The sequence below is a fragment of the Rhinolophus sinicus genome, chromosome 4 (assembly GCF_057876585.1).
Source record: "Rhinolophus sinicus isolate RSI-liver-muscle chromosome 4, RSI-T2T, whole genome shotgun sequence".
Taxonomy (NCBI): domain Eukaryota; kingdom Metazoa; phylum Chordata; class Mammalia; order Chiroptera; family Rhinolophidae; genus Rhinolophus; species Rhinolophus sinicus.
In genome coordinates this window covers 70,965,593-70,993,396 of record NC_142504.1, presented here as the reverse complement: position 1 = coordinate 70,993,396, position 27,804 = coordinate 70,965,593, and the positions used below count along the sequence as shown (strand labels likewise).

The 27,804-nt window shown below is 37.5% G+C and overlaps 1 protein-coding gene across 28 annotated transcripts in view; it reads right to left on the bottom strand.

The window, feature by feature from the left end:
• Positions 1 to 27,804, bottom strand: part of EPB41L3 (erythrocyte membrane protein band 4.1 like 3) — a 237,916-nt gene that overhangs the window by 80,418 nt on the left and 129,694 nt on the right. For 24 of the 28 annotated variants that reach the window (XM_019755720.3, XM_074340310.2, XM_019755724.3 and 21 more), the window contains 2 exons: positions 12,806 to 12,990; positions 7,250 to 7,447 (listed from right to left, as the gene is read on the bottom strand). In XM_019755720.3, coding sequence (XP_019611279.3) covers positions 7,250 to 7,447; positions 12,806 to 12,990 — 383 coding nt within the window. Of the gene's footprint in view, positions 1 to 7,249; positions 7,448 to 12,805; positions 12,991 to 27,804 lie in introns of those variants that run through there. The other 4 variants (XM_074340302.2, XM_074340320.2, XM_074340319.2 and 1 more) reach the window with 1 other exon arrangement.

Here is a 27,804-nt window from a genome sequence, read left to right as displayed (position 1 = left end):
ATTTTTGAAGCAGTAAGTAGAGGCCCACTTCTAGGGAAGGGCCTGGAGAAGGTCACTGGTAGCTGACATTCCTGTACTGGGACCACAGGGCTAGCTAAACCTGTGTGAATGGAAGGCTGAGGTCTCCACACAAGGGACTCGCTGATGTACACATCATGCTGCGAAATACTTCCTGGGGAAGGAAATGAGGAATGGCTTGGACTAACGTAGGGAAGAATTTCCTTTGTTCCTGGGGCTAGGGCTGAGTTACAGAGGATGTGAGCTGGGCCCCGGCATGTGGAAGCAGAATGGGTGCCAGGTAGGATGACACTGAGTAGGGACTTGTAGAAGGGTTTGGGCTTGTCACTCCTAAAACAGGTATTCTTGGAGTAATAGGTATTCTTTCCGTTACATGTTCTTTCCCCAAACCTCAAGGTAAGCCTAAACCCAGAGATGTTAAGGGAAATTATTTCTGGAGAAGCAGCCAAGAGAGAGCAGGACCCTCTTCCTGAGATCTGGGAGAGGTATCAGTGATTGACCCACCATCTCATAAGGGTCTGTGGCAATAAAGCCACCAACAGAGTAAAGTAAGTGAAAAGATTTCCTCTAGAACACATGTGAAAACTTTCAGAGACAAAGTTGGAAAGTTTCTAAAGCACGTGAATTTCAAGTAAGTAAACTAGATATAAAACTATAAAGTATAACCTGAAATTTTAATCACGAGGTGGTAAGAACTAGAAAACTTAGATTATTTTTAAAACTGGAAGATTGCTTCCCTCATGAAACAAGTAAGTAATGAATATCTACAACACAAAAATAAACCGCTGTGTTGTACAAAGTACAAAGATAAGTAAGAAATTATACTCCCGAATAAGACAAAACGCACATGTTGGAGAGCATTTTGCTTGAGAATCCCCTCTGCCTGAACACAGAGCAGGAAAGTTCATGTCACCAAATCAGCAGCAGAAAGTGGTCAGAAAACACAATGGAAATGTGTAGTTGGGGGAACAGTAAGTGAAAAAGCAAACCTAGTGTTTCAGCACCATGATGTTAGAATATGAACATTTGGAAAATGACTCCCGTCAGGCCTTAACACCATGAGACAACTAGGGGGGAGAGGAGGGTAAAAGCAAAAAGAATTCCTCAGTGATTTTTATCTTTCATATAGCATTAATCACCCAATGTGTACAGGCACTCAAGTTTCAAAATTCACTCAGCTTTCAAAGCCCACAGTATGGTGACACACCAGAGGGATTTACTGGTTGCATTTCTTGACATATATCCTCATAATTTTAACCTTAATATGGTTTAGAGGGTTTAATAGACCACGTATACACTCATGATGGGCTATTAGAGTTTATTACTTTAAAAATGAAATCCAGGTAAATAGATTTAACAATTCTATAAAAAGTGTTCGCCTTAATGAGGACAAACTGCAATGCTATGTCAGGTAAATGAGAAGGTGTGTGTTAATAGTCCTTGTAAGTAACAGTTCCTATGGTTGCACCTGAGTCATCACATAAGGAAACCAAGTTAATTAAAACCCTTTCAACCTCGGGAGACCCCAGGGGCATTGATCTTCAAGCAGGAAAGCTGATGCTGCTCGACTGGGCAATTTGGTTATAGCATATGACAGATGGTATATAATGGTAAGACGTTTAGTTGACCAGAGACCTACTGAGAGGTTAAATCAGAATTTACTCAATCACACAGAATCAAAAACTCTGACACTTACGTAGTTGCTGAATGAACAATACTTGTATTGGTTTGGAAAAATATCCTTATTTTTTATAATTAATCATTATTTCTTATTATTCGTGAAAGGCAACAGGTGCTTTAATCAATTTTCTGGATTACGGAATTCTCTTCGCTGTCTGGTCAAGAACTTCCAAAGGGATTGTAAGGTATTCTAATCACGCAACCTATAGAAGTTGGAAAATTCAGACACTGAATTTGTTTTTCGAACCAAATCCCAGTAAGTAGAGTACGTAAAATAGTACAATATATTTGGACATCTAATTGAATCACAGGCAAGACAGCATTTAGAAATTTTTTTAACAGTCCCTTCCTGACCAGTTAGAAGGTGACAAAAGCACATTTAGGACATAATGACATAACTTTCCTTACCCTCTCCGTCCTTAGAAGCATCTCTGGAGGGTATCCAGAAATGCTTGTTGGAGTAAACTCCACTGTTTGTGCTTACTCTGGGATTCTTGGCCATCCTGGAGGGCAGGCAGCTTCTGGACAGGGCCGACCCTGGAGGGCAGACTTTTATTTTGCTGCTACACTTATGTAGCTCTTTAATTTGTCCCAATCTGGATACAAATCTCTCTCTAGTGTGGCTGATTCATTGACGTCTTCCCCTGCAGTGCTACCCTGCGTGAATTTACCTGGGTCTCATTACCATTAAATCTCTCTCACTATTGAATCCGCAGTATGAAAAGACTAGGTAAACTGAGGTCTTACATGCAAGGAGACACATGGCAGGGCCCTTGTGAGGTTCCTCACAAGGAACCTGTGTCCTGCAAGGTAAACCTCTGTCATTTTTCCAGTCATGCTCTAGACTCCTCCAACAATTGGGTATCTTGTGGAGGACAAACCAAACTACACCATAAAATGGCTTAAACATTTTCTATATGCAGCAGCAAACCAGTATTATGAAATATGGACTCAAATTTCAGATCATGTTTTGACTTACTTTCTGAAAACCAAATTAGACTAGATTACAGTGGTGACCAAATAAGAGAAAACATTTCTAATTGGATGGTCATTAGAAAATATGTTGTGTGCTAATTAGTCAGACTTAAATGAGGCCACTGAACATGGAAGCAACGGGACTAAAATAAATGTGATGAGCAAGCACTATTTTCTCTTGCATGTGACTAGAGTATTTTGGTTTATTTTCTCTTTTAAAATTTATGTTCAAGAAAAAAACAACAATGAGAACAAACCGGCTATAGGAACTTTCTTGTGTTCTTTAATGGGAATGGCAGTATTAGTGATTTTGTTGGGCTACCGGAAAATCTGGTAGCATGCAAACATTTCCCAAACACATATATCAAATTACTTGTAATAAGATCTTTTCTTATATTTTACTGTTAATGAGATCGTTTTATATTTTAGATAATCAAGACTAAGGCTTTGAAAAAAATTATTGAGGAAAAAGTCTCTGAAATGGAAAAACATTGACTGCCAGAATGATCTCAGTCTACTGCTAGAAAGAAATTTGAAAAAGCCAGCAAAAGCGGAAGAGGCTTCCATCAAACATTGGGGGGTGTGGGGGGAAGGGCAGGAATCCAAGACTTAGTAAGGTTTCAGTCATTGCTCTTAGAGAGCAGTGCTTTTCTGTGAAGTATCCTGCTTTTCTGGGTTGCTGGGTTTCTCCCACTGCACTCTGCTGGGCAGTGGTAAATGCTACCTTGAGGTTTCCAAAGAAAAGAGAACTGTGCTAAGCTACTTCAAAGTGCATGTGTGCACACGCATGGGGGATCCTTTACAGGCGACTATAAATTCCAATGATAAAGTCATGGCAAAGTTGAGCGTTGTTGATTTTGATGGTGAAGGGGTGAAGGCATTAAATAAGCCATGGGGAAAAACACCTAGGCATAGAGATTTCGTTAAAATGTCTTTTTTGATGCCTTATTAAATGCAACAAAAGTTACACCTGTTATATCTTCTGCATTCTGTTCTAAATTCACCTACAACTAACAGTATGTGCTGGGGTCAGAGACTGGGGAAGCAATTCTGCTTCTTTAATTCAGATTTGTGTGTGTGTGTGTCTCTCTCTTCTCTCCATGAGTCTTAGAGAAGGAAGATATATTAGAAGTTATCTGGTTTGAGGAGCTGTTGGTTTCCATACATACACCTACACTTTCTGCTGGAATCCTAATGGCACAGCATATATCATCACAAAGTCGACAGCAATCATTTAAAACACTCCTTTTCTGTTTTTTGTTTTTTGTTTAATATGACTTCCTATAACTTCTATCTTTCTAACATATAGAAAGTTTTACTTTCTATATGTTAAAAAAAAAATTATGATAGACATTCAATGACCACCTTTTCAAGTAACTGAAATTAGCTACCCTGTCCCTCCAAATCTTATTTTTTTCCATAGTCAACACATCCTGTATCGCTAAGAACTCCTCAGGGGAAAGTTTCTCAGATCACTGACCATCCTGAATAAATTCAAGTCAGAATTCACTGTTCTTATTATTGTATTAAACATCTTCCACTTATTAAGAATATGCTACATCCCAAATAATGTTCAAATAAATAATCAGCTTTAATTTTCTTAATAATGCCTTTTGAAGGCAAGTACTTTCACCCCCATTTTTCTGGTAAGGAAACAGATTCAGAAAGCTTAAGGAACTTGACATCATGGGTTACAAGTGAGCAATTCCATGTTTGCACACCCGTCTGGTGGCTTTGGAGCATTCCTATCACATGGGAATGGAAAAAGACATCACAGATGGGAGCTCTCTAGCACAAGAAACCAGGGGCCCGCCGCCTTCAGGAAACCAAGCACCAAACTTCCACAGAAGCAGCCTGTGACTGCATGAACATGCCCGGCAGGGCAGACACACGGCACTGCTACTTTGTGTTGAGCTTGTAACTGACTTAAACCCAAAGATGAGGTTCACCCAAACTATATCATTGTCAGACTGCCCCTTACCCCAAACACATTTCTATTTTGCACTTGATCCTTAAAAGCCGAGTGAAGTTTTATCTCCATTTCTGATAAATGTTGTCTTGCTACTTTGCTTCAGTGTTCCACATTATCCACTTCACAAGAAACCTGGATTCTGACATGCAGGCTGTTTAGTCATTTTTAAAACTCTGGATCACTTTAAAAATACATTTTCTTTTCTTTCTTTTCTTTTTTTTTTTTGGTGACTTCATCTAAGACTTTGGTGAAAACTTAAAGGAGAGAAAAGACTGAAGGATATTTTCCCTAGGGTAAAGTTTTTCAACCTTTGTTTACCTATTATACTCTGTTACCTCGCCAGCCAAGGTTTACATTGTATAGCTTGTATTTAAAGACAAGGCACTGCGAATATGCTTTTTCAACTAGCATCTGAGCCCCACCACTGATTCACAACCATTTTCCTTCTTCAACCAGCTACAAATAAATCCATTTCACTTTACCACATCCAAATTTCTCCATCCTCTAACGATGTCAGTAGTAAACACATTTTTTTTTCTATTACCAATGTCTGTTGAAAACTGAAAACAGTCTGCTGACAAGGTTTTGTGTCCCAGACTAATGTTAACCTTAAGAATCTGTCAAATTTATAAAAGTACTTAATTATAAAGGCAAACAACATTGTCCTGCCACTCAACATGTTCACAGTGACATTAAAAGTAACACTGAAGTGTATTCAAAGCTAACTAAAAAATAAAAATACTACACTCAAGAACACAGATTATCTATAATGAATTTGAAGCATGAGAAATAAATTAAATTTAGCAAAATGCCTCGGTCGGTCCTATGGCATTTAGTCTCCCCACATGAAACACTATAAACTCTCTTCTAGACTCTAGAAAACTCTGGTAGCTATGACTAGAAGACTGCCAGGTAACCCTCTTTATTCCATTACATAATGTAATCAATAGAAAGACTCTGAAGTTAAGGGAAAAAAGATTCTTGACTTAGATCAATTTCTCCAGAAAGTGGATCTACACTGGAAAAACACAATCTCTCTCGAGGTTACAAACGTCCTTTAAAATTCATAATAACCACAGGTAGAAATAGATTATTGTAATCTCCCCATTTCCGGAACAAACATCCAAATAAATAATTGAACACTTTGGGCTAAGAAATTAGCCAAAATCAAAGCCAGGGAAATGCAAGACATGGATCTGTGCATGGCAAACCTTAGGTAGGGTCCTTGGAACATATATTTTACTCCCTGCAGAAACCCACCAATATTTGTCAAGTTATATGTACGATGACGAAAATTCTGTAACTGTATGATAAACTAAATAACTTTTGATCTAGTAATTTACTTTCGAAACATGTATTTTTTCTATATTCTGCAATCTGCAATAATTTAGCAACCCAACCCTATTCCCACCCTTACTGACATCCATGAAATGGATATGAATCTTCAGTTCCAAGGAAAGCACTGAGCACCTGAGTGCATTATGCAAAATATAATAGGAATGACACAGGGGTTGTAGACAGAGAAAGTGGAGATGAATGAATGTGGGACAAGGGAAATCAGGTGAGCTCGGTGCTGGCTGTGTCATGAGGAAAGAGGAACAGAATGTGGAACAACACATAGGCATACACTGCCCATGGTGCACGGGAGTGACGTTCAGCACACCTAGTGGGAGAGCTGAATTGTGTAAGCACGTGGAGGGAGGGCCTGGTGTAGAGGCATGTGTGATGTCCCTATATGAAAAAGGACAGTGGGGGCTGGGCATGGGAGGAATGAGCTCTTTACACGAACGTTCAATCTGAAATTGAATCACCTTGCTGGAAGAACAAGCTGCTCCTCCCAGCTGTGGAGAGCAGATGCCATGGGTGGTGCACACGGAAACCTGCTCCTATGGCTTGAGGTCATGCCCTATGTGTTCTCTCCATGATACTTGGAGAGCTCGCCAATCACCCATGTCCATAGCTACGCACAGTTGTCTTGTTCTCATGTTAGCTTGAGCTTACCAACCATCTTGGACAAAGGTCATTCAACTGCCCCTTCTCTGAGAGGAGTTTTATAGTTTTCTTTACTAAAACACTCCAGCAGCAGTACCTACCACGATGTGCATTTTACAAATTACTCATTCTCCAAGTAAGAAAAGGACATTCACAGTTCAAATTATGTATAGAAATTATGTATAGAGTTATGTATAGAAATGTTCCTATGTATAGGAATTTCCAAGTTTGTACCAATAAACAATTTACTTGGCCATAAATTACTGAAATAGAAAAAATCAAATTCATTTAAATGGTAGCTCATAGCCAGGATATTAATGAAAATTTGATTTTTAAGACCTCCAATTTTTTTCCCTACCATGGAAAGTGTTGGAGATTTTTTTTTTTTTAAAGAAGATCATACTTTTCTTTTGATGGTAACATTTTGGGGACAATATAAAGATTTTTAGTAATTTAATCTCGTTAGAGACTTTGCAAATAATTCTATATTTAGAAACGGCCTGAGTAATTTTCCAGAGTTCTGAAAAAATAAAGAAGCATCTTGCATGTTTTATGGCAACATTTCCCCACTCTCAGTGTCTGGGACAAAAAAGTTTTAAAATATACACCTACCTCCACATCACAGGTATATTCTGATCCATCCAGAAGTATCACTTTGCACTGCATGCTTTTAGGCTTTTTGACAATCTTTAATGGAGATCGAGAGAGTTTACTGTTAAATGACTTCTGAGAAAGTTTATCGTCTTCAAATTGCTGATATTCGAGCTGTTTTAGAACTCCAGCAGCAAATTCCCGTTCCTTGTCAGTGACCTGAGAAGAACAAACAATGAACAGTTTTCATTGCAAGAGAGGAAATAAATATTGCATTGCTCAGGCAATACCAGAACACTTTAGAAACGGGCATTCCTATTCCTAAAGGATGAGACATCTGAATTAGGAAATTAGAAAAGGATATACATACACAGGTACTTATAATGCTAACAGTTTTGGCTAAATAACTTTTGCTGTTTAGATGCACTAATTGGGCCTTATTTCAGTTTGACTCAGGATTCACTTTTGAAGCACTGATACTTCACTGAGCAAAGACGGAAACAAATGGACTCCTAACTTTTAAAAAGGCATTGGCTAGCATAGGTCTTTAAATCATCAAGATATTATCTAATTCACTCTATTTTCTTCATTCACTGGATCTTTCTACATTCCATGACCCATAACCACACCATACACACAAAAGGTATCTTATAAACTGTAAGGCCCAGAGAACTTCAGGTATTAATCTCAGTAATGTCACAACTGTTCAGATATTTGATTTAGTTCTAAGTCAATTCAATGAAGCCAGAAGCACTGAAATTCATCACAAAGTAATCCCGAGTCTGCTTCCCTTCATTGTAATGAGCCAGTATAAGAACAGACCAAATCTCGCCAAAAGCTTTAATCTGCCTTCAAATCATAACAGTTTAGTCCAGGCTAGTGCCACAACTGCAGAGGGTGTCTTATGTAACAATAAAATTCTCCCTGAATCAATCTCCTTGGAAATCTCTCTGTGCACTGTTGTCCAATTTTTTTTACACCCTCTTCCATCTATTAAATGACCACCAAAGGTATTAGTGCAAATTCAACTCATGGGCCAGACTACCGTTCCACTGGCCTGCAAATACCCACTGATAGGCTAAAGAAAAACATGCTCCCAAATTCAGTTTAGGCCTCTTAAATAAACATTAAATTTCCTCTCTCATGAACATACCATCATCTTGGTAGCTAAATTACATGGGCTTGAGAGTAAAGAAAGTGTTGGCAGCTTATCATTTCAACATTCTTATTAGCCTCTACAATTTCACCCTAATATAATCACAAAATTACTTTTTGATACATTTATTTTGGATTTTAGACATAGATATCTGCTTTTATGATGGCATTTTCTATCTTGTTGTCCATCCAGAAGATTACAAATACAGTTCTTTCTTCCACAAACTTGCCCAGGAGTTCAAGGCAAAGTCTTGAGAAGTTCTTAAAAATAAAAAGACACTGATTTGCTGAGCAGAGAAACCAACAAAAAAACTGAATAACCAACTTCAAAGGCCATAGTAGTTGAGAAGGCAAGCCTCAAGTAAAACAAAAGAAAACCTTCTCTGGCAACTTGGACTCACTTTTTTTTTCACTGTAGTCTTTCTATATGAAAGCATTAAAATAGTGTAAAAAGTAAAAAAACATCTAAGATGTTTTGGCCATAAGATAGTAATTTGTTAACACTGAAATTTTATATCAACAACCATAACATACATTTAAGTACTTTATAATTCACATAAGACTTATGTACTTTTAGTTCACATTTTCCTTTTTTTTTAAATTTATTGGGGTGACAACTGTTAGTAAAATTACATAGATTTTGGGTGTACAATTCTGTATTACATCATCTATAAATCCCATTGTGTGTTCACCACCCAGAGTCAGTTCTCCTTCCATCACCAAATATTTGATCCCCCTTACCCTCATCTCCCACCCCCCACCCCCTTACCCTCTGGTAACCACTAAACTATTGTCTGTGTCTATGAGTTGTTGTTTCTCATTTGTTTGCCTTGTTCTTTTGTTGTTTTTGGTTTATATACCACATATCAGTGAAATCACATGGTTCTCTGCTTTTTCTGTCTCACTTATTTCACTTAGCATTATAATCTCAAGATCCATCCATGTTGTCACAAATGTTCCTATATCATCTTTTCTTACCGCCGAATAGTATTCCATCGTGTATATATACCACAACTTCTTTATCCATTCATCTATCGAAGGACATTTTGGTTGTTTCCATGTCTTGGCCACCGTAAATAAAGCTGCAATGAACATTGGAGCACATGTGTCTTTATGGATAAATGTTTTCAGATTTTTTGGGTAGGAAGCCAGGAGAGGGATTGCTGGGTCATACGGTAATTCTATTCATAATTTTTTGTATTGATATGCAGATAAAAATTTTTGCATCTGTATTCATCAGAGATATTGGTCCGCAGTTCTCTTTTTGTGTGTTGTCCTTACCAGGTTTTGGTATCAGGGTAATGTTGGCCTCATAAAATGAGTTAGGGAGTACTGTCTCTTCTTTAATTTTTTGGAAGAGTTGGAGCAGGATTGGTATTAGATCCTCTTTGAAGGTTTGGTAGAATTCACTACTGAAGCCATTTGGTCCCAGACTTTTGCTTTTGGGAAGGTTTTGGATGACTGATTCTATTTCGTTACTGGAGATCGGTCTGTTTAGATTTTCCAGTTCTTCATGGTTCAGCCTTGGAAGGCTATATGTTTCTAGGAACTTGTCCATTTCTTCTAGGTTATTGAATTTGGTGGCATATAGTCCTTCACAGTATTCTTGGATGATCCTTTGTGTTTCTGTGGCATCTGTGATAACTTTCCCTTTTTCATTTCTGATTTTGTTTATTAGTGTCTTCTCTCTTTTTATCTTAGTGAGCCTAACCAAGGGTTTGTCAATTTTGTTAACCTTTTCAAAGAACCAGCTCTTCGTCACATTAATTTTTCTATTGTCTCTTTGTTCTGTATTTCATTTAGTTCTGCTCTCATTTTTATTATTTCCTTTCTTCTGCTGACCTTGGGTTTCATTTGTTCTTTTTCTAGTTCTTTAAGGTATAACGTGAGGTTATTTATTTGGGATTTTTCTTGTTTCTTGAGATAGGCCTGTAATGATATAAATTTCCCTCTTAAAATTGCTTTAGCTGTATCCCAAAAATTTTGGTAGGATGTATTTTCATTGTCATTTGTTTCTATGTATCTTTTGATCTCTCCTCTAATTTCTTCTTTGACCCGGTCGTTCTTTAAAAGTATGTTGTTTAATCTCCATGTATTTGTGTTTTTTCCTGCTTTCTTTTTGCAGTTGATATCCAATTTCAAAGCCTTGCGATCAGAGAATATGTAATTTACATTTTCATTTCACAGGCAAAATCAACAAAAGCTACATTTTTTTTTTTTTAATTTTACCTGGAGTCAACTTTTCTATGTAATAGGAAGGTGAAATTTCATTTTTCCTCTACTACACTAAAAATATCTGTATGAGAATAAGCTTTCTGGGTTACTTCTGTGTCAATTCCATAGTCATCATAAATCACCATTATTCAAAGGGAGGCTTCCTCTCCTTAACACTTGAAACATAACTACATCATTGAGGCTCTTAAGCACATTTTGTTTATTTTTTTCTTTTTTTAATTAAAATTTTTTTTTTCAATTACAGTTGACATTCAATATTATTTTATATTAGTCTCAGCTATACAGCATAGTGATTAGAAATTTATGTAATTTACAAGTGATCTCCTGATAAGTCTAGTACCCATCTGGCATGATACATAGTTATTATATTATTTTTCACTATATTCCCTATTCTTTACTTTACATCCCCCATCTTAAGCACACTGAAAAAACTTTAACAGCTCTAGAAGAGCAGATCAAGTACCTCAAATGAAAAGTCAATTATAGACATACAATGCACTACAATTTTAAAATATCAGTATCAACCATTTTAGCAAACCTTCTATTTCATTTAATCCTCACGACAGCTCTGGGAGGTAGGTATTATTACCCTCATGTGTACATGAGGAGAACGCGGCACAAGGCACAATCTTAACAGACTTTCTCAAGGTCATAAAACTAGTAACCTGGAATTCAAATCCAGCCAAAAGCCATGTTTTAATCATTGCTAACTACCAAAATGTGCTTAGTTTCACTTCCAACTTAACTGGGCTTCCAGTATGAATCCAAGAATTTCGGAGTGGACAGATCTTAGAAAATGATCTCTTCCAATCTCTTCATTTGTAAATGAGGAAGCCGAGGACCAGAGGACTTAAATGAGTTCTCCAGGCTACTAATAACTAAGGGAAGAGACAGGACTAACTTAGAGTCTCTTGACTTTGCAACAAGTCATCTTTCCTTCTAAGGGCTCAGTATCTGTCATTTCTCTCATTTTGTTTCAAACAACTGACGACGGAAGAGAAAGTATATTTAAATCATGTCTGGGTATAGAAACTCTTCCTTCTCTATAATTATTCCCTGCTTTTCATTTTTATTTCATTTCAGAGTTAAGAGGGAAGCATCGAGAAAAGCCAGTCCAGCAATAGTAAATTTCTAAAGATTTAAAAACAAACACTATCACCCACCACCACTCATTCACAAAAATAAAAGGTAAAGGAACAACACCATGATGAAGAGAACTGCTCCTTAGATTGTGTTTAACAAGTTGGAAGGCTGACCCCTAGTTCCCCATCACAAAACATCTTAGATCTGACAAAGCATTTATTTATAAAGTGTGAAAATCAATGTTATCCTTAATACTATTTAAAAGCAGAATACTATGGGAAAAGAAATAATCAGGTTGTAAACATACACTGAAGTTTAATATTATAAAGAATTTTACTAACATACTGATTTCATGTCTCTTCTGTTACATGGTCTAGAATTTCTAGCTGGATACATCTATACATCTGACCTATGAAAGGTAAATCATCGGCATGGGACTCCAGATTTCCTTATCACATGTGAGTCAGCACTCTAAAACATGTTGGTTCCAGGTCTGAAGTTTTAAGCCAAAGAAATTCAAACATGGATTCATTCAAGGCCCAAGTGTAAACCATGCTTTACATTTTACATGGAAATTTTTAAAAGATTCACATTACACGTGACAACTGAATAGAGGTGAAAATACACATGTACAAAGGAGTAGGAAAGAGACCAACCTGAAAATCCACTAAGAGTAGCTGGCAACATTAGGGTCAGAGTGGCTCCTGGGAAAAACCAAAATAGCTCTAACCCCTGGGCTTGAAAAAAAATCAGGAGCATAATTAAAGCCATCAGTGTGGTGTCTAGCCTTCCTGTAAATGCAGATAAAACCAATAACCTGCAGTCCAGATTTCAGTGTGAGTTTAAGTGCTTTAATCAAATGAAGGAGTTACCAAGCAAGGTTGTGGAATGTCATTCATTGAAAGCCTTAAAATAATGTAAATTTTCATCTGCCTCCTACCAGAAGGGGCAAAGCAGATGACCCCTCATAGTTCCCTCCAGTGCTAAGAGACCAAGGTCAGATCAGACCCTGCAAAAGCTCAGTAAACATTCTTTAAGTGGTTTTCTGGGTGATGCCAGCAGCAGCTGCAGGGGAGCGGGTGGCAGGGGTCCCAGGGGGCTCACCTCCTTCCTCACGGGGGTGCTGTGAGCCGCTGCGGCTGCGAACTGCTCCAGGGCCTGGCGCTGCTCCTCAGGCCCTGGCTGCGCCCCTGCGAGTCCCTGCGGACCCGCCGCCTCCTGGGGCTCAGCCTCCTGCTCCGGCTTGGATTCCGAGTCTGAGCCAGATTCGGTCGTCATGGTTGATTGTTCTGCAAGCAGAAAAGGGGAAGGTCCCATCACTCGGTGCAATTGCCTTCCCGAGGCAAGAAAACTAGGATGCTACACATGAAAGACTGCAGAGAACCACAGCACAAAATGATGGAGAAACGCTAACAATCAAAGCACAATCCTACTGCATACAACTAATAGACAACTTCTCAAATTTACCAAGGAGATGCGTGCCAATGAATGGTTCAAAATTAACATTTAACTAGAAGTAAAAGTTGATTTGTAAATAATCAGAGGTTTTATTCGTTAGATTTTTGCCAGACGACTGTAAGATGACATTAACTCCATAATAATTACATAACATATATTTAATTTCAGAAAAATGAATTTGCTGGATTAGTTGTATATTTTAATCTCTAGAAAGGATGATCTAATAATGGAAGCGTATATTCTTTCTGATTCCCTTTCTCCTTCCTATCTCTACACAGGGGCCCTGCCCTGACTCTCTCACCCCCTGAATCTCTCCATTCTTGCATGAGCAAATGCCTTTCCTCTTTGATTTCCCATCACTCTGTTATCCCCTTTTGAATTAGCAACCACAACTACATGAGAGGCTTCTCAATGACATGGACTCTGCTCCATACTGGATAAGCACTGGCCATGGCTGCAGGGAAGCTAGGCAGTGCCACCTCGCCCTCCAACATGTTAATTCTCATAGGCTTCTTCCTAGATTCTTTCTATTTCCCTTAAACGTTGAAAGGGAAGTTTCATAAGAAACTTAACACATCTTAATATATAATAATCTGCTCTTACATCCTAAAAAAATACCTTATAAAATATAAATAACCACTGTCTTCTAATTGTTTGGTACCATAGTCAAGACACTTAAATATTTTGTGCCTCCGTTTCCACAACTGCAAAATGAGGGAATTGAACCCGATCATATCTAAAGAATCGATTCTCTGCTGTTACTCCCCCCACACCACCCCTATTTTCATAATAGACATGCAATTTTATTTGAAGCAGTATTTTGCTCTAAGTAGAACCGAGCTTTTTTGCCAGTGGTTACCACGTCATTTAAGTAATTTCTTAACTTAGGTATGTGGGAACTCTCTCAAAAATAGATTGTCATATAATTTCCCTTCCTAATTCTAATTTTATGGTAAAAACATCATGACCAAGGGCTAGTGTAATGCTTAAAGCATATGATACACTTATTACTATATCATAAAATTATGTTAAATAAATAAAACTCCATAGTAAAACCATTTAGTTCCTATTTTCACAATGCTCATTGGAATGTGTTTAATAATTTGAAGAGGGGAACATTACAAATAAATACTAATTTATGCTATAAACTAAATGCTATATCCGTGTTTCTATTTAGGGTTATTTTTTACAATTTTTAGTTATTCTTTCTGTTGAATAAAAGACATATCAACTTGACATATGCTCAGTTGCCCAAAGTGTATGTAAATATCAAGTCCAAATGCAGAGCAAGATAGTAATTCAAATAAAACAATTTTCTTTTTTCCTCTTACATTTTAGATTTTCAAGTAAAACTTGAAAGTAAATATTCTCTTTTGTATGCTTATACTGAGAAGTGATATGAGTCTAGAGAAAAAATAGTGGAGCCTACAATTGAATTCTACCTTTCAGAAGGGGGAAGATTAGTTTTAATAGTTCAATTCACCAAACTCTTATTGAGTATCAAATATATATGAAGCACTGTTTATGGTTTAGAAACAGAGATACATATTATAACCCCCTTCCCCATCCCCAAGGAGCTCATAATCTGTGCCAGAAATACTCTCCCCAGAATCTATTTTCTCCATCTTTCTTTTCATAACTAAACTTTCAGTTTTTGCTGGTATTTCTCAACCTAGTTTGAGACCACAATGAGTTGTGGCCATGTAATTCAGTCTGGACCAAGAGACAACAAAGAAAATGTATTCAATGTTCACATAATCTTTGTAAAGACAAAGCCACTTGCCCTAGATTTCCCTTTCCCATTGGCTGGTGCCGTAGACCCAGTCATGGAGGCCCCGATTTCAGGAGGATGCCAGAGCTGCCGTCTTCAGCCTGGGTCCCTGGATGACCTCAGTGAGCACAGCCCTGCTCTGGACTGTTACATGAGGCAGAAATCAACTTCCTTCTTGTTTGAACCTCAGTATACTAACCCACACCCAATCTAATACACATTCTACAGAGGAAAATAGTACCAAAATACAGTCATACTCTAGTGGTTCCCATCTTACTAAAACAAAGTAGACTTCCCTTGATCTCACATCTTATGTCTGCTATTACAATATTTCTGATTTCTACACATAACTTCTCAAAAAAAAATTTCTGTTGACCCTTACTATTTTCTACTTCCTTACTTCCTCTTTCTCTGCACTGGCTCCTGACTCGATTGGGGTAGATCTTGTGGTCAATGCAACAGACCATCAGCTCTTGTCTGTTCTTGACTCAACTGACCTTTTAGCAGCCCCAACTTGATCATGGGACTTTCCTTGTCAACATGTTTCTGTCCCTTGGAATTCAGAATTTACCACGCTCTGCTTTTCTCCTGTCTCCCAGGGAACTCCTTTTCACTCTCTTTTACAGGCCTACTCCTTATCCAACCTCTAAATGTGGGAAGGTCCTGGAAAACTCCATTCTAGGCCCTCTTCTCTTCTTTCTCTACATTTCTTTTCAGCTTAAAATACCTTTTCCCAGGGTCTTAAATACTTTCTGTAAGTCATTGGCTCGCATATTCATATCTCTCGTCCAAACCTCTGTTCTGAGCTGTTAAAACTAGTATCCAGCTGCCCACTTGACATTCCTCACAGGTATCTATTAATTTTTCTCTCCCAAATCTGTTTCTCCCCTCCTCTTCCTCTCCTCAAAAAATGACAATGCCATTCCTTCAAGCCAGAATTCCAGAAGTCAACCCTGACATTGCCCTTTCCATTACGTTATCTAATATAGGAAAGTTTTGCACGCACATGCACATAGGCGCGCGCGCGCGCACACACACACACACACACACACACACACACACACAGAGGGTGCCAAAAAATGTATACACATTTTAAGAAAGGAAACAACTATATTAAAATTACACTGATGGTAACCACTTTGAGCACCTCTTGTAATTGCAGAAGTCAAATGCGACTTGTGTTTATCTTTTGTTATCGGTATATATTGAGTATTACAATACAGTTTTTATATTACATGTAATATATTCTTCCAAAATATAATTCACCCTTGAATAACGTGGGGGTCAGGGGCACCGATCCCCTACCATGGTAAAAAAATCTGCATGTAACTTTTGACTTCCCCAAAACTTACTAATAGCCTACTGTTAACCAGGAGGCTTACTGATACCATGAACAGTCAATTAACACATATTTTGTATAGTATATATATTATATACGGTATTCTTACCTACATAAAGGAAAATATTGTTAAGGAAATCATAAGGAAGAGAAAAATACATTTATAGTACTGTATGTATTTCTCAGTACCGTAAGTTTGTCATCTCTTCACAAAATGAATCATCTCAGTACCTACATCAATATTGTCTTAATGATATAAAAGACTGTAGATATTATACTTATTATTAATACTAGACATCAAGAATGAAAAGATATTGTGAAAAAGAAATTCATATTTACTTACAGATATAACAATTCATGCATTAATAATGAAACAGTAATATGATTGCTTTGTGGTAGCTTAATGTAATCAGTATGACTGCTTCATGGTAGTAAGGAAAACTCCAAAAAATTCTCCAATATAGTCACTGAAAAAAAATTGCATATAAGTGAACACACGCAGTTCAAACTCGTGTTGTTCAAAAGTCAACCATATATCTTGAATAGGTTCTCTGCCACTAAGCAAGCCACCATTTTTCCCCTGAACACTTTGAATAACCTCCTTTTCCCTAGTATCTCTATTCTAGCCCACCTCTGTTCTGTCTGATCTTCATAAAACATGCATGACATCACTCACTGCCGAAAACGCTTTAAAAGCTTCCCAATGTGCTTGAAGTAAAATCTAAACTCTTTAAAGCCATGGCTTTCGGTGTAAGCCAAGGCCTCAACACCCTATCCATACCCAGCAGCATTGCCTACGCTCCCATCCTATGGTGATCCAACCACATAGTCTCCTTTCAGTTTTTAAACCACATCAAGATTTTCTGCCTCAAGGATTTGCAGACACACTGTTCTCTTTGCTGAGAACATTTTTTCCTCTGCTCTTCACCTGGCCATCTCCTATTCTTCAAGTGTTGTCCCGGAGAGGCCTTCCCTTTTTACATAATTATTCTAATTGGGCCTCACTGTTTTCTTCCTGTAATTCATCAAACTTTATAATTATGCAACCCTCCCATAACCTCCTTCCCTTATACGCAAGGAAAGGAATAATGTGTGTTCATATATCAATATACCAGTACAGGAGTCCCCCCCTTACTTGTGGGGGATACCCAGTGGATGGCTGAAAACGTGGATAGTACCGAACCCTATGTACACTATGTTTTTTCCTACATATACATACCTATGATAAAGTTGAATTTACAAATTAGGCACAGTCAAAGATTAACAATAATTAATAAAATAGAAAAATTAAAACCAGATACAGTAATAAAAATTATGTGAATGTGATCTCTCAAAATGTCTGATAACTGATCTACTAACCACGACAGCTACTAAGTGACTAACAGGCAGAGACAGTATACAGTGTGGAGATGCTGGACAAAGGAATGAGTCACGTCCCGGGTGAGACGGAGCAAGATGTCATCATACTACTCAGAACAGTGGATAATTTAAAACTTATGAACTGTTTACTTCTGGAATTTTCCATTTAATATTTTTCAGACCATGGCTGACCTCAGGTAATTGAAACCACACAAAGCAAAACCACAGATAAGGGGGGACTACTATATCAACATAATACCTACAACACAGTAGGTATTTCAATAATTATTTGATGGATGACTAAACAATAAAATCATATCTATGCATTTAAAAGTGTAATAACTCTTCTTTACTTATAGTCTTTAACCATTTTAAGATCTTTCTTAAATGGGTAAAGAGTAGCTATTTCTATGTCTTATGAAAAACAGGACTCAATTACAACTTTCAGAACTGAATTTTCACTAAAAGGTAATAGACACTATAGATTTATTCCGTCTAATGACTTTATCATTAGACCAAAGAGTTTTGCAAAAACACAAAAAGAAAATGTTTAGGTGGTTTAAAGAATCTCTATAAAAATGTAACCAACAAGTCCCTGGATCATAAATTAAAAAAAAAAAAAAAAAAAACGACAAAAAACCATAAATGACTAGTAAAAAAAAGCATATTTTCAAAGTTGTTTATTTTTTTTTCTAGATAGGACAGTTCTTGCGTATAAATCATATTATTTTTAAAAATTTGCATACCTTCAGTATCTTCCATTTCTATCATATTTAGGATTCTATTATTATGTGTTTCAGCAAATAATGGCTATAACTTAATAATTAGATGTCAAAACTGTTACAGATGCAGAAAACAGAATGGTATCTCAAAATATAAACATTTCAGTTCATTTCACTTTAAAATCTCTATATAATCTTTATAGATATAACACATGAAAATAATCAGCAGCAAACACATTGCCATGCGTGACCCTGAGTGACTAATTTAATTTTTTTAGTCTTCTACTTCCTCTTCCATAAAACAAGGGGTTCAGACTAGAAATTAGTGATGATTTAGTGAGGTAGGTGTGGGGGAAGGGAGTGGTGGGGGAGGCGGTAGTGAAAGGCAGGAAACTTGCAGCGCTGCTTTCTGTTTAAGCCAACAAGTTTGTCACCTCTTTTACCATCTTCTTCCAACTTCCTTACTACTTTTTAAATTTTTTTCAATTACAGTTGACGTTTCCTCACTATTTTATAAAACTGAGTTTTTACACAAATGTAGCTGTAGTATATACGTCTTATATCAATGCACTCTAAACTTAAAAAAGTTGTCAAATATGTGTCAAAATAGGAATCTTTCTAAACATATGACATTAGCCCCTGGGCTCACTATACATGAAACAGAAAGGCAGATTTAGTAAAGAAATATCCCAATTTTGAGTTTCAGTGTTATTATTCTAGTCATGAATCCATTTTGCACCTGCTTTTGTCTTTAATTCTATGACTTGTCCCTAAGGCAGAGAGCCAGCTATACAAAAGGTGAATAAAAACGCAAAATGGATAGAGCCCAGCAAACCATCCATCAGCTATTTAAATAATAAAATAACCTACCATTATTTTCCTCCTATGAATATACCATATAATACTTTATCTGTCATATATCACATAAATCACAGAACCTCAAATAAACTCCCACACCCTTGTCAAATATTTCCTAGGTATATTATTTTTCAATTATATGTATAATATAGTGAATGAAAATCATTTGTTTTTGACTAATTTTAATATAATAAAACTTCCATTTCTGTTGAAAGTAAAGCAATAAACCTTAAAAATGCAAGGCTTTTAAATTCTGGAATCTCACTAGAATCAATATTTAATTCCACATATCTGAAAGGGCATCAGGGTACATTGTACCTATGAGTGAATGCTATTGATGGCCTAGATCAGTAAATTCCAATTTCTAAACTTTTTTTAATAGTTTTCTTCCCTCCCACATGCCAATATAAGGCAAACAATAAACTGCTTTTTAAATGGCAAACAAAATCAGAAGCATTTAAATACAGTACTTCTCACTTTAACTCATTATTTTAATTATTTTACAGTGTACACCTCTAATCTTGTACTCAAATTCCAAAACATTTTTAAAATTAGATTTTCATGATATTTTCATTGCTTTATTTCTTCTTATACTCAATTCCATGCTTTCTTGGAGGACCCTTGCCATTTGAAAGCGCACATTTCCCTTCCTTTCCGACTCACTAAAGATTACCATGTTCCGATGCTCCCTTCTCTTCTCCTGATATTTTCACTTTGTACGAAATGTAGCTGTTTATTATTTCAGTTACTGAAAGTAAACACCATTATTCGCAATCCCAAATAGAAAGCAATACAAAATGTGTATGTTTAGCTTTGGCTTAAACTGGGCCCTTTCTGTATACTAAATTTACTTTATTAATTGTGTTTTGCTTAAGCTAAAAAGATTTAGATGCCTAGAAACTTCAAATTCAAAAAGGTGGGGTAAGGACATTCGTTAAGTATGCTGGGGTGATGGCAAGAGGAGTCCTTTAGTTTTTCAAGAAACATGAACTGTGTTTCATTACGACTCTCTCAGGGATATATTTATTAAACGACTGCCAAAGGAAATGGTAATGAGCTTCAAAGGAGGCATCGTGCAGGTGTAAATGAAATCATATTCACAATTCACTTCACCTATAAAAAATGGTCATTGTCATGCATTTCAGGCTGTGTGCCTTTTCAGCTCTAATGTTTTGTTCCATAGAAACAATAAAAAAGTCCGAGTTTATCCTCATCTCTTCCACTTGTTTCTACAGCATCTCTAAAACCCCCATTTCCTAACTAAATGACTGCTAAATTAGCTTCTCATTCAAAGTTACCTACTTCTCTTGCTGATACGAACATTCAGTGCTTTTTTATTAAAAGACACAAACCTCAGCTAGTGCAAGAAAATGCTTAATATAAATCTGTCACTTAGGTATAAAACAGGATTCCTACAAAATAACAAAGCATTTTATAATTGATAAACTCTTCATACCCTTTACCTCCCTACAGGAGTGTAGGACTACAATGGACCAATTTTATTAAAAAATAAGTTTTTTTTCCTTTTATAATTCAAATATAAATTTATAGGAAAAGAGGGGCTAGTAGACATACATACTCAGCTTAAGTATTTGTAACTACTGAATCCTATCCATCAGTCCACTAAAAACTATCAATTGTAAGCAATCTAAAAGACAGTAACTTCCACTGGCCACTCTACTGGATTCTTCCCATTTGCATTAAAAGAAGAAAAAAAGCCTAGTATCATCCATCCTGAAACAAAACAAAACAGACAAGAAAATAAATCAACCTGTTCTTGGTCTCATGGTCTAATGCTCTACCCTCTACAACCTCCATCTCTACCCCTCCAGTATGGCCCTACCTCTTTACTATTCTTTAGAGCCATGTTCATGGAAAGAATTTTCTCCCCACGCTGTCACCACATCCTCCCTCCTACTAACTCTTCAGAGCACAGTTGACCCTTGAACAACATGGGTTTTAACTGCACAGTTCCACCTATACCCACATTTTTCAACTGACCCACAAAGTTCAAACCCGAGTTGTTTAAGGGTCAATTAACTTTGCGGTCAGGAATCTGCAAAAGCCGGAGGGCCCACTGTAGCTATACAAGGATTTCCGCTGCTGAGCATGGTGGGGCTCCTAACCTCCCCATTGTTCAAGGGTCAAGTGTGCTACTCATTATTCTAGCAAACCTTATTAAGGTTACCAGTAACCTCCCTATAAGCCAATAAATCCTATATGACATCCCTTCTTATCTTCAAATTCTCTGTGTTTTTGACAGGCTCTAGATTTTCCTTCTTTTTCTGGCTACTCATCTCATTTCCATTTGCCTCTTCATAGTCTATTTCTCATATTCTATTTCTAAACTTTGCAGTTCTTTAGGAATCAGTCACATCCTTCAAATCCTTTCTTGGAGGGTGCCTCCATTTTATTTCAAATATAATGACAACTCCAAAATATAGGTTCCTTAATTTGTGACCTCTTTGAGCTTTAGATCCATACACAATATACATATATACAACTCTACGGCTCACCTCTCTTATCTGCATATCTCAGAGGCACCTAAAACTGAACATGCATCCATGTGTACCCCTGATCCCCTGCCATCCTCCCAAACCCTCAGTGTGTTCTACTTCAGTCTTCCCATTTCAGCAGGTGGGCTTCCATCTGTCTAGCTGCTCACGTTAGGATCTGGAACCACCTCTCTCCTTACTCCCAACTCAATTCACTTCACATCTGTCAATTTCACCTCTGCAGTTGTGTTTAAAGAGAGAAGACAAGAAAGTTCTAAGCAGAGTTTACCAATCAGTTAAGAGAACAGCGTGAAAAATCCAATGCACTTCCTTGTATGGGGGCATTTGGTTGGCTCTGGCTGGAACATGAAGGAGTGCTGAGAGGTGATGAGACCAGCCAGGCAGAAGTCGGGTCCTGCCAGGGGGTCTCATCCTCGTTAAGGAGACTTCATCTCATTACACAGAGACCACGCTGGCAGCCACGAGGAGGACGAACATCAGAAAGGGGCAGCTGGACTTTTCCATTGTTTCAGCTCAAAATTAGACCAAACTAACATACCAAGTAGGCTTTGATGAGGCAGCAGTGGACCAGTTACTCCTCAAAGCACAAAACAGTGGAATTCAGAGCTAGTCATTATAAAATATCTTTGAGAACTTGACAATAAAGAGTTGCGACACTAAGTGTTTGTGACCCACAGCAGGGACAATTCTGATTTTTTTAAAAATAAGCTTTTGGGCCACACTAAGTTCAAATCTTATAAACCAATATACCAACCCCTATGGAATTGATTTTTTTAGGATTATAGAAGGAGCAGAAAGCTGCAATATTTATGAAGATGATACAATCATTCAAAAATTACTTTCAAAATGACCATTGCAAACCTGCAACGGATTACGAAGACCTATCGGCATGGAAACAAAGATCTCATAACAGCTTGGCACATCTACAATTCAGTGCTGGGAATTTCAAAAACTAAATGAGACAAACAATAACAAGGCCACAGTCCCCTGCTTAAAGGAACCTGCATTCTGACAGGTTATCCTGAGAAGCAACCCAATCACAGGGCCCAGGCTGGGAGAACTAAGCCCACAGAAGGAGGCTGTCGACAAGTCTGTGGCGGAAGGAAGGGCTTCCGTGGAAATAACCCTCTTTGATGGGAAAAAAATCACTCACCTTCAGTCCCAAGTTAAATGACTAGTTATAATCAGAGACTACTTCAGGAAGATAAAAGGGAAATTGGGGATGAGTAAAAAGCACAGGAGAGGTGCCATGATGGGGCAGGAGGGTGTGAAGCAGCCAGGAGGTTGGGTTCTGACCTCAACTCTACCATATGCTCTGTGACCTCAATGGAATTTGGCTTCCCTTTCTGTTCTAAGATTCTGAAATACTAGGATTCCTGAGAATCTGAGACACTATTGTTTTAACAACATGAAATCTAAGAAAATTTTGTCCTCTAAGAAAAGTGAAGACATATACTCACTGATCTTAATGACTGCCTTCAAGGACATAGAGCAGTAGGGCCGGCAATCACCAGCACTCTAAGTGAAAAGGACAACTTTCTGCTGCACAGGCAGCTGAAGGCATCATTAACTATTTGAGTCTATTAAGGTTTTATTTAATTTATTGAAACAATATCCATAGCATCTGAAAAAGCTGATGGAAACACTCTTAGTTTACTTAATACACTGGCAAAATCCGCTTTATTTACTTTTATTTTTAAGCTGTTAGATTTTTTTTCTTTAAGTTCAAAAATGTTTAGTTAGATCTGTGTGTGAGCAATTAATCAATGTAGTTTGGAAGATAGATAGGTAGATAGACAGATAGGGTGATTGTGATTATGTAAGCATCCACTTATCAAATATGTATTCATATTTCCAAACCTGACCAATGCCAAGTACCAGGGTACGAAATCCCATGTACCTTTGAAATACCAAGAATATTTAGTTGTCTCCATATGCCCCCTAAATACATTTCAATAAACCAAGGAAGCAGCTGGCTCCCCCTCTAGAGGAAGAGGGACTTGTATAAGTGAAGGATATTAATAGAGTTTAGTGACATCTCTAATAGTAGGAGACGCACGGTTCCAGAGGGAGACAAAACTATTTGCAAATTAAATCTGTAGAGTGGCAGAAGAAGCAATTCAGGGTCTATTTTTGGACGCTTGCATTATGATCATTCTGTTAAAAGCAAGGAAGTTCCCAAACTGAGATTCCTGAACTCCAGAGGTTGGGGAAGGAGCCGATGGGTCTGAATTTATTTTGATATTTTAAAGGAAATTGTACATTTGGTAACAACACAGCTGCACGAATTAACCAAGTTCTTTACTTTTGGTTGGACAAAAACACTGGCTAGAAATACTGGCTCTATCTCCTCTTCTTCATTAATATGTTCCCTCAACAAAGATTTCCTGAATAGCTATTCTGAAGCCTGGGGATACATCAGATAAAAATAAATAGGTCTCTGTTCTAGTGGAGCCTCCATTCTGATCAAAGGAGAAAAGGAAATAAAAAGTGTCAGCTACAGAAAGATGTTATTAGATAATCCAGTCTGAAGTAGATGCGTGGCAGCTTGCGTTAGGTGGTTAAGGAGGGCGTCTCCAAGGAGGGGCTATTTAAGCAGACATTCAAATATGAGAAGAATCTGCCATGTGCAGATATAGTGGTTAGGATAACACCTTCCAGGAAGACTAGTCCCGGCCCTAAGGAGGAAATGAGTTTGGTGTAGTCAAGGAGGAAGCTGGGCCCAGGAGGTACAAGATAAAGTAGATGTGAGCTGAGATCACACCCTGTGGGTCTTGGCAAGCCAGTTTATGAGGCTGGATTTTATTTGAAATGCAATGGAGAGTTTTAAAGTGAGGAATGATAGGATCATATTGATGCTTTTAAGAGACAGTTCTGGCTTCTGAGTAAAGGAGCCAGGTGGGAACAGGGAGAGCTGCTAGTAGGCTATGGCAAAAGTCCAGACAGAAAATGCTGGAATAGAGCAGGAGACGAAACGAAAGAAGAGGTGTCCTTCTAGTGCCATCAAAGCTCTGACTGGAGCTTGGTGGAGCTTGGGGAAATGGACTGATCTACTAGGCAAAATCTTTTACAAATATTAGGTCTCTTATAAACACAGGGGTGATCCCTAGAGGTGAGAAGATTGCGAATAATGCATTCTCCAATAGGCAGAAAGCCTACCAACAAACAAATGTCAAATTTAAACAGTTATCTTCTAGGTGGTACTCGCTCAGTGAAACCATCAGTGAAGCCCACATCATCAAACATCAGTTCTAAAAACATCTCATTCAGATGAGAAGCAATACCTGGCTTTATTGATAAATACTGTATTCTTGTGGTCCGAAGTCACAGCTTCAAACTTCCAAAAGCAGCAAACAAATTAACATGAAAAGCTTTGGTCTTTGATATAGAATGTGTTTCTGGAGTTCATCTGAGAACCTAACTAATGGCTAAATGACCTCTGTACCTAACTGCTTCTTGTGCACATAATGTGGCAAAGAATTTTGGTCTCCCTGAGATTTTAACGTGATTATCACTGAGATGCTGTCATTATCAGGAACTTGACAGGTAAAACTCCTGCTGGCGCTCTTAAAGGGTTTAATTTCCATGTCTCAGTTATCCACACATGAATCCTTTCTTGCCCCGAGTTGGACTTAGAATGAACCACGTCACAAAGAACAAGGAAGTGTTTCCTCACAGCATATCTGCATATTTTCCACGTGGACAAGCATTTTAATGTGTTATTCAATATACAACAGAAATACTTTAAAGAGCTGGTCCTGGGAGAGAAAACTGCCAAATATACATATTTATTTTCAGGAGTTAACATGAATACTTGAATGCAGCTTTTTGATGGCTATGTTTATAGCTGTTCATTTAGTGTTTCTATCATTGAAACAGTTCAGGATTGACTATGACTTCATTTCCCTTAGCCAAAGGCACTCCTGCAGTATTCTTGAGGTTTTAAGCAAAAAATTAAATCAAAATGGAAATTTCAGAGCGCAAATGAAATACCTAAGAGCAGAGTGTTCAGTGTTTATGTCAAACTGAATCCTAGAAAGTGTAAGAGAATAAGCTAAATATAACAACCATTTTCTCCATTTTCTGTTAACCATAAATCACTCTTTCTAAAGAAGAAACTGTCATTATGGCCTCAATGTGTAAATCATAATTCAAACACAGCATTCTCGCTTCTTAACTAAACTCTCCACAAATACTATAAAATGCTCCTTATGGTTTCCTAAAAGGAAAGTTCAATTTCTAAAATTAGGATCTTTATGAGTATGGCAGCTGAAAAAATTTCTCATAAACCTTTGGAGCTTTTATTATGATTATTTTTTAACTAACAGGATGTGGTGCTTGACTAAGTAAAGGAAGCTGTCACAGGGGACACACAAATGTGTGGTGTAAGCATCCTCCTTACGTTTTCTCATATAAGCTCACCCCGGTCACTCTGAAGTGGCAGTTACCCCACAGGACAGATGAGGACAGTAAGGTTAGTGTAGAACTTGCCCAGGAACATATAACAACAAGCACAGAGCCAAGAATGAAAACCGAGTTTCTGCCGCCAATAACAGAGCTCTTTCTTCCACATAAGGTCTGCACTTCAGTATATGAATAAAATCTACTCTTAACCTCTTATTCCTAGTTTAGAACTGGACAAGTTTTCAAAGTTAATATTTTATATGATCACCTATAATTCCATATTTCTCACATGCTACTTTACTCTTCCACTTAACATTAAGTCAAACATTAGTAAATTCAAAGTTCTACAAAATTGTATATTGTTTTAAAGACTATTTCCCCTCCTACTTACTTATCATTAAAAATACACACACAAAACATCACAATACTATAATAGTTTCTTCCTTTATAGAAAGAGGTTTCTAATCTAGTGTGAGCCTTCAGGATTCTTTCCCAGGTTGCCACTTTATTCCTGGGAAGATTAAAAAAGTGATCGTTGCTGCTTCTAGAGAAAATATGAAATGGTAATGACTCTGCTTCTAGCTTCTTAGCAATTTATAACTTTCCACTTATAGTGGCTTTAAGCCTCAAATGGATAAGCCAAAATTTTAATCAGTTCCAAGTTTGAAGGTGTTGGTAGTGGAGGGCCTCAAACTGACAAAAAGCCGGTAACGTATATTTCAATTCATAAATGTCCAACTCCATCGTTTAAAATGTTCAAGAATTCCTTGGCTAAAATCAAAACAGAAGAGAAAAGGAGATAGCATATTTTGTCTGTATTGTTGGCCAATTCTATCTCTGGGAAGAACATATTAGCAAAAAGATATCTTTGGCACCTTAATGCAGGAGCATATTTTTCTATTACCAAACATCTGACTCTGCATCTGTGAGAAGTGAGGTGTGAATCAGAGAGAGCGAATAAATTAAAACAGACTCTGTACAATCATCTTCCACCAAATAAGATCTCTTTGACTCGTTTTGAAACAGGTCTCTCTTCCACAGTACCATTCATTTTAAAAATAGGGCAAAGGTACCACTACAACTTCCAACTTTTGAACCTTAGTAAGGGGCAATTACCCTCTGATATTGGATATCTCCTGGCCAAGAATCTATGATTCGGGTTTCCCTTTATAGGTATCAATACCATAGGTTTGAGGGCAGCTGGAACGGTAAGAATGGCTGTCTCAAAACAACCTAACAACAAACACTTGTGCTCTAATTCTGTCCAGGAAAATGTTCCATACAACTAGCCAATGAACACACAATAAATGAATGAACAGTTTGTGTTTCCGAGTTTCAGGAATACAAGACAGTACGGCAGATCTCACATATATCTATATCTGAATTTACAGGAACCCTGTAAATTCAGATGAACAGAACACAGATCTGGCCCGTCCATGTTCTGTAACCGCATGCATGTCTCAAGGCTTTACCTCTGTGGTTAGCTCCTGAGAGCACACTTTGTGCAAGCACCCAAAACTAGTCACCAGAAAGACACGTGGTAAGAATGAGAAGAAAACAAAGGGGAAACAGACCTTTCAAGGACCTAGAAGGTAAACTGCCAGTAAATATTTGCATTTTGCCTTATAAAGGAGTTCTAGGTGGCGAGTCCTGAAGACTCACACAGCAAGAATCAC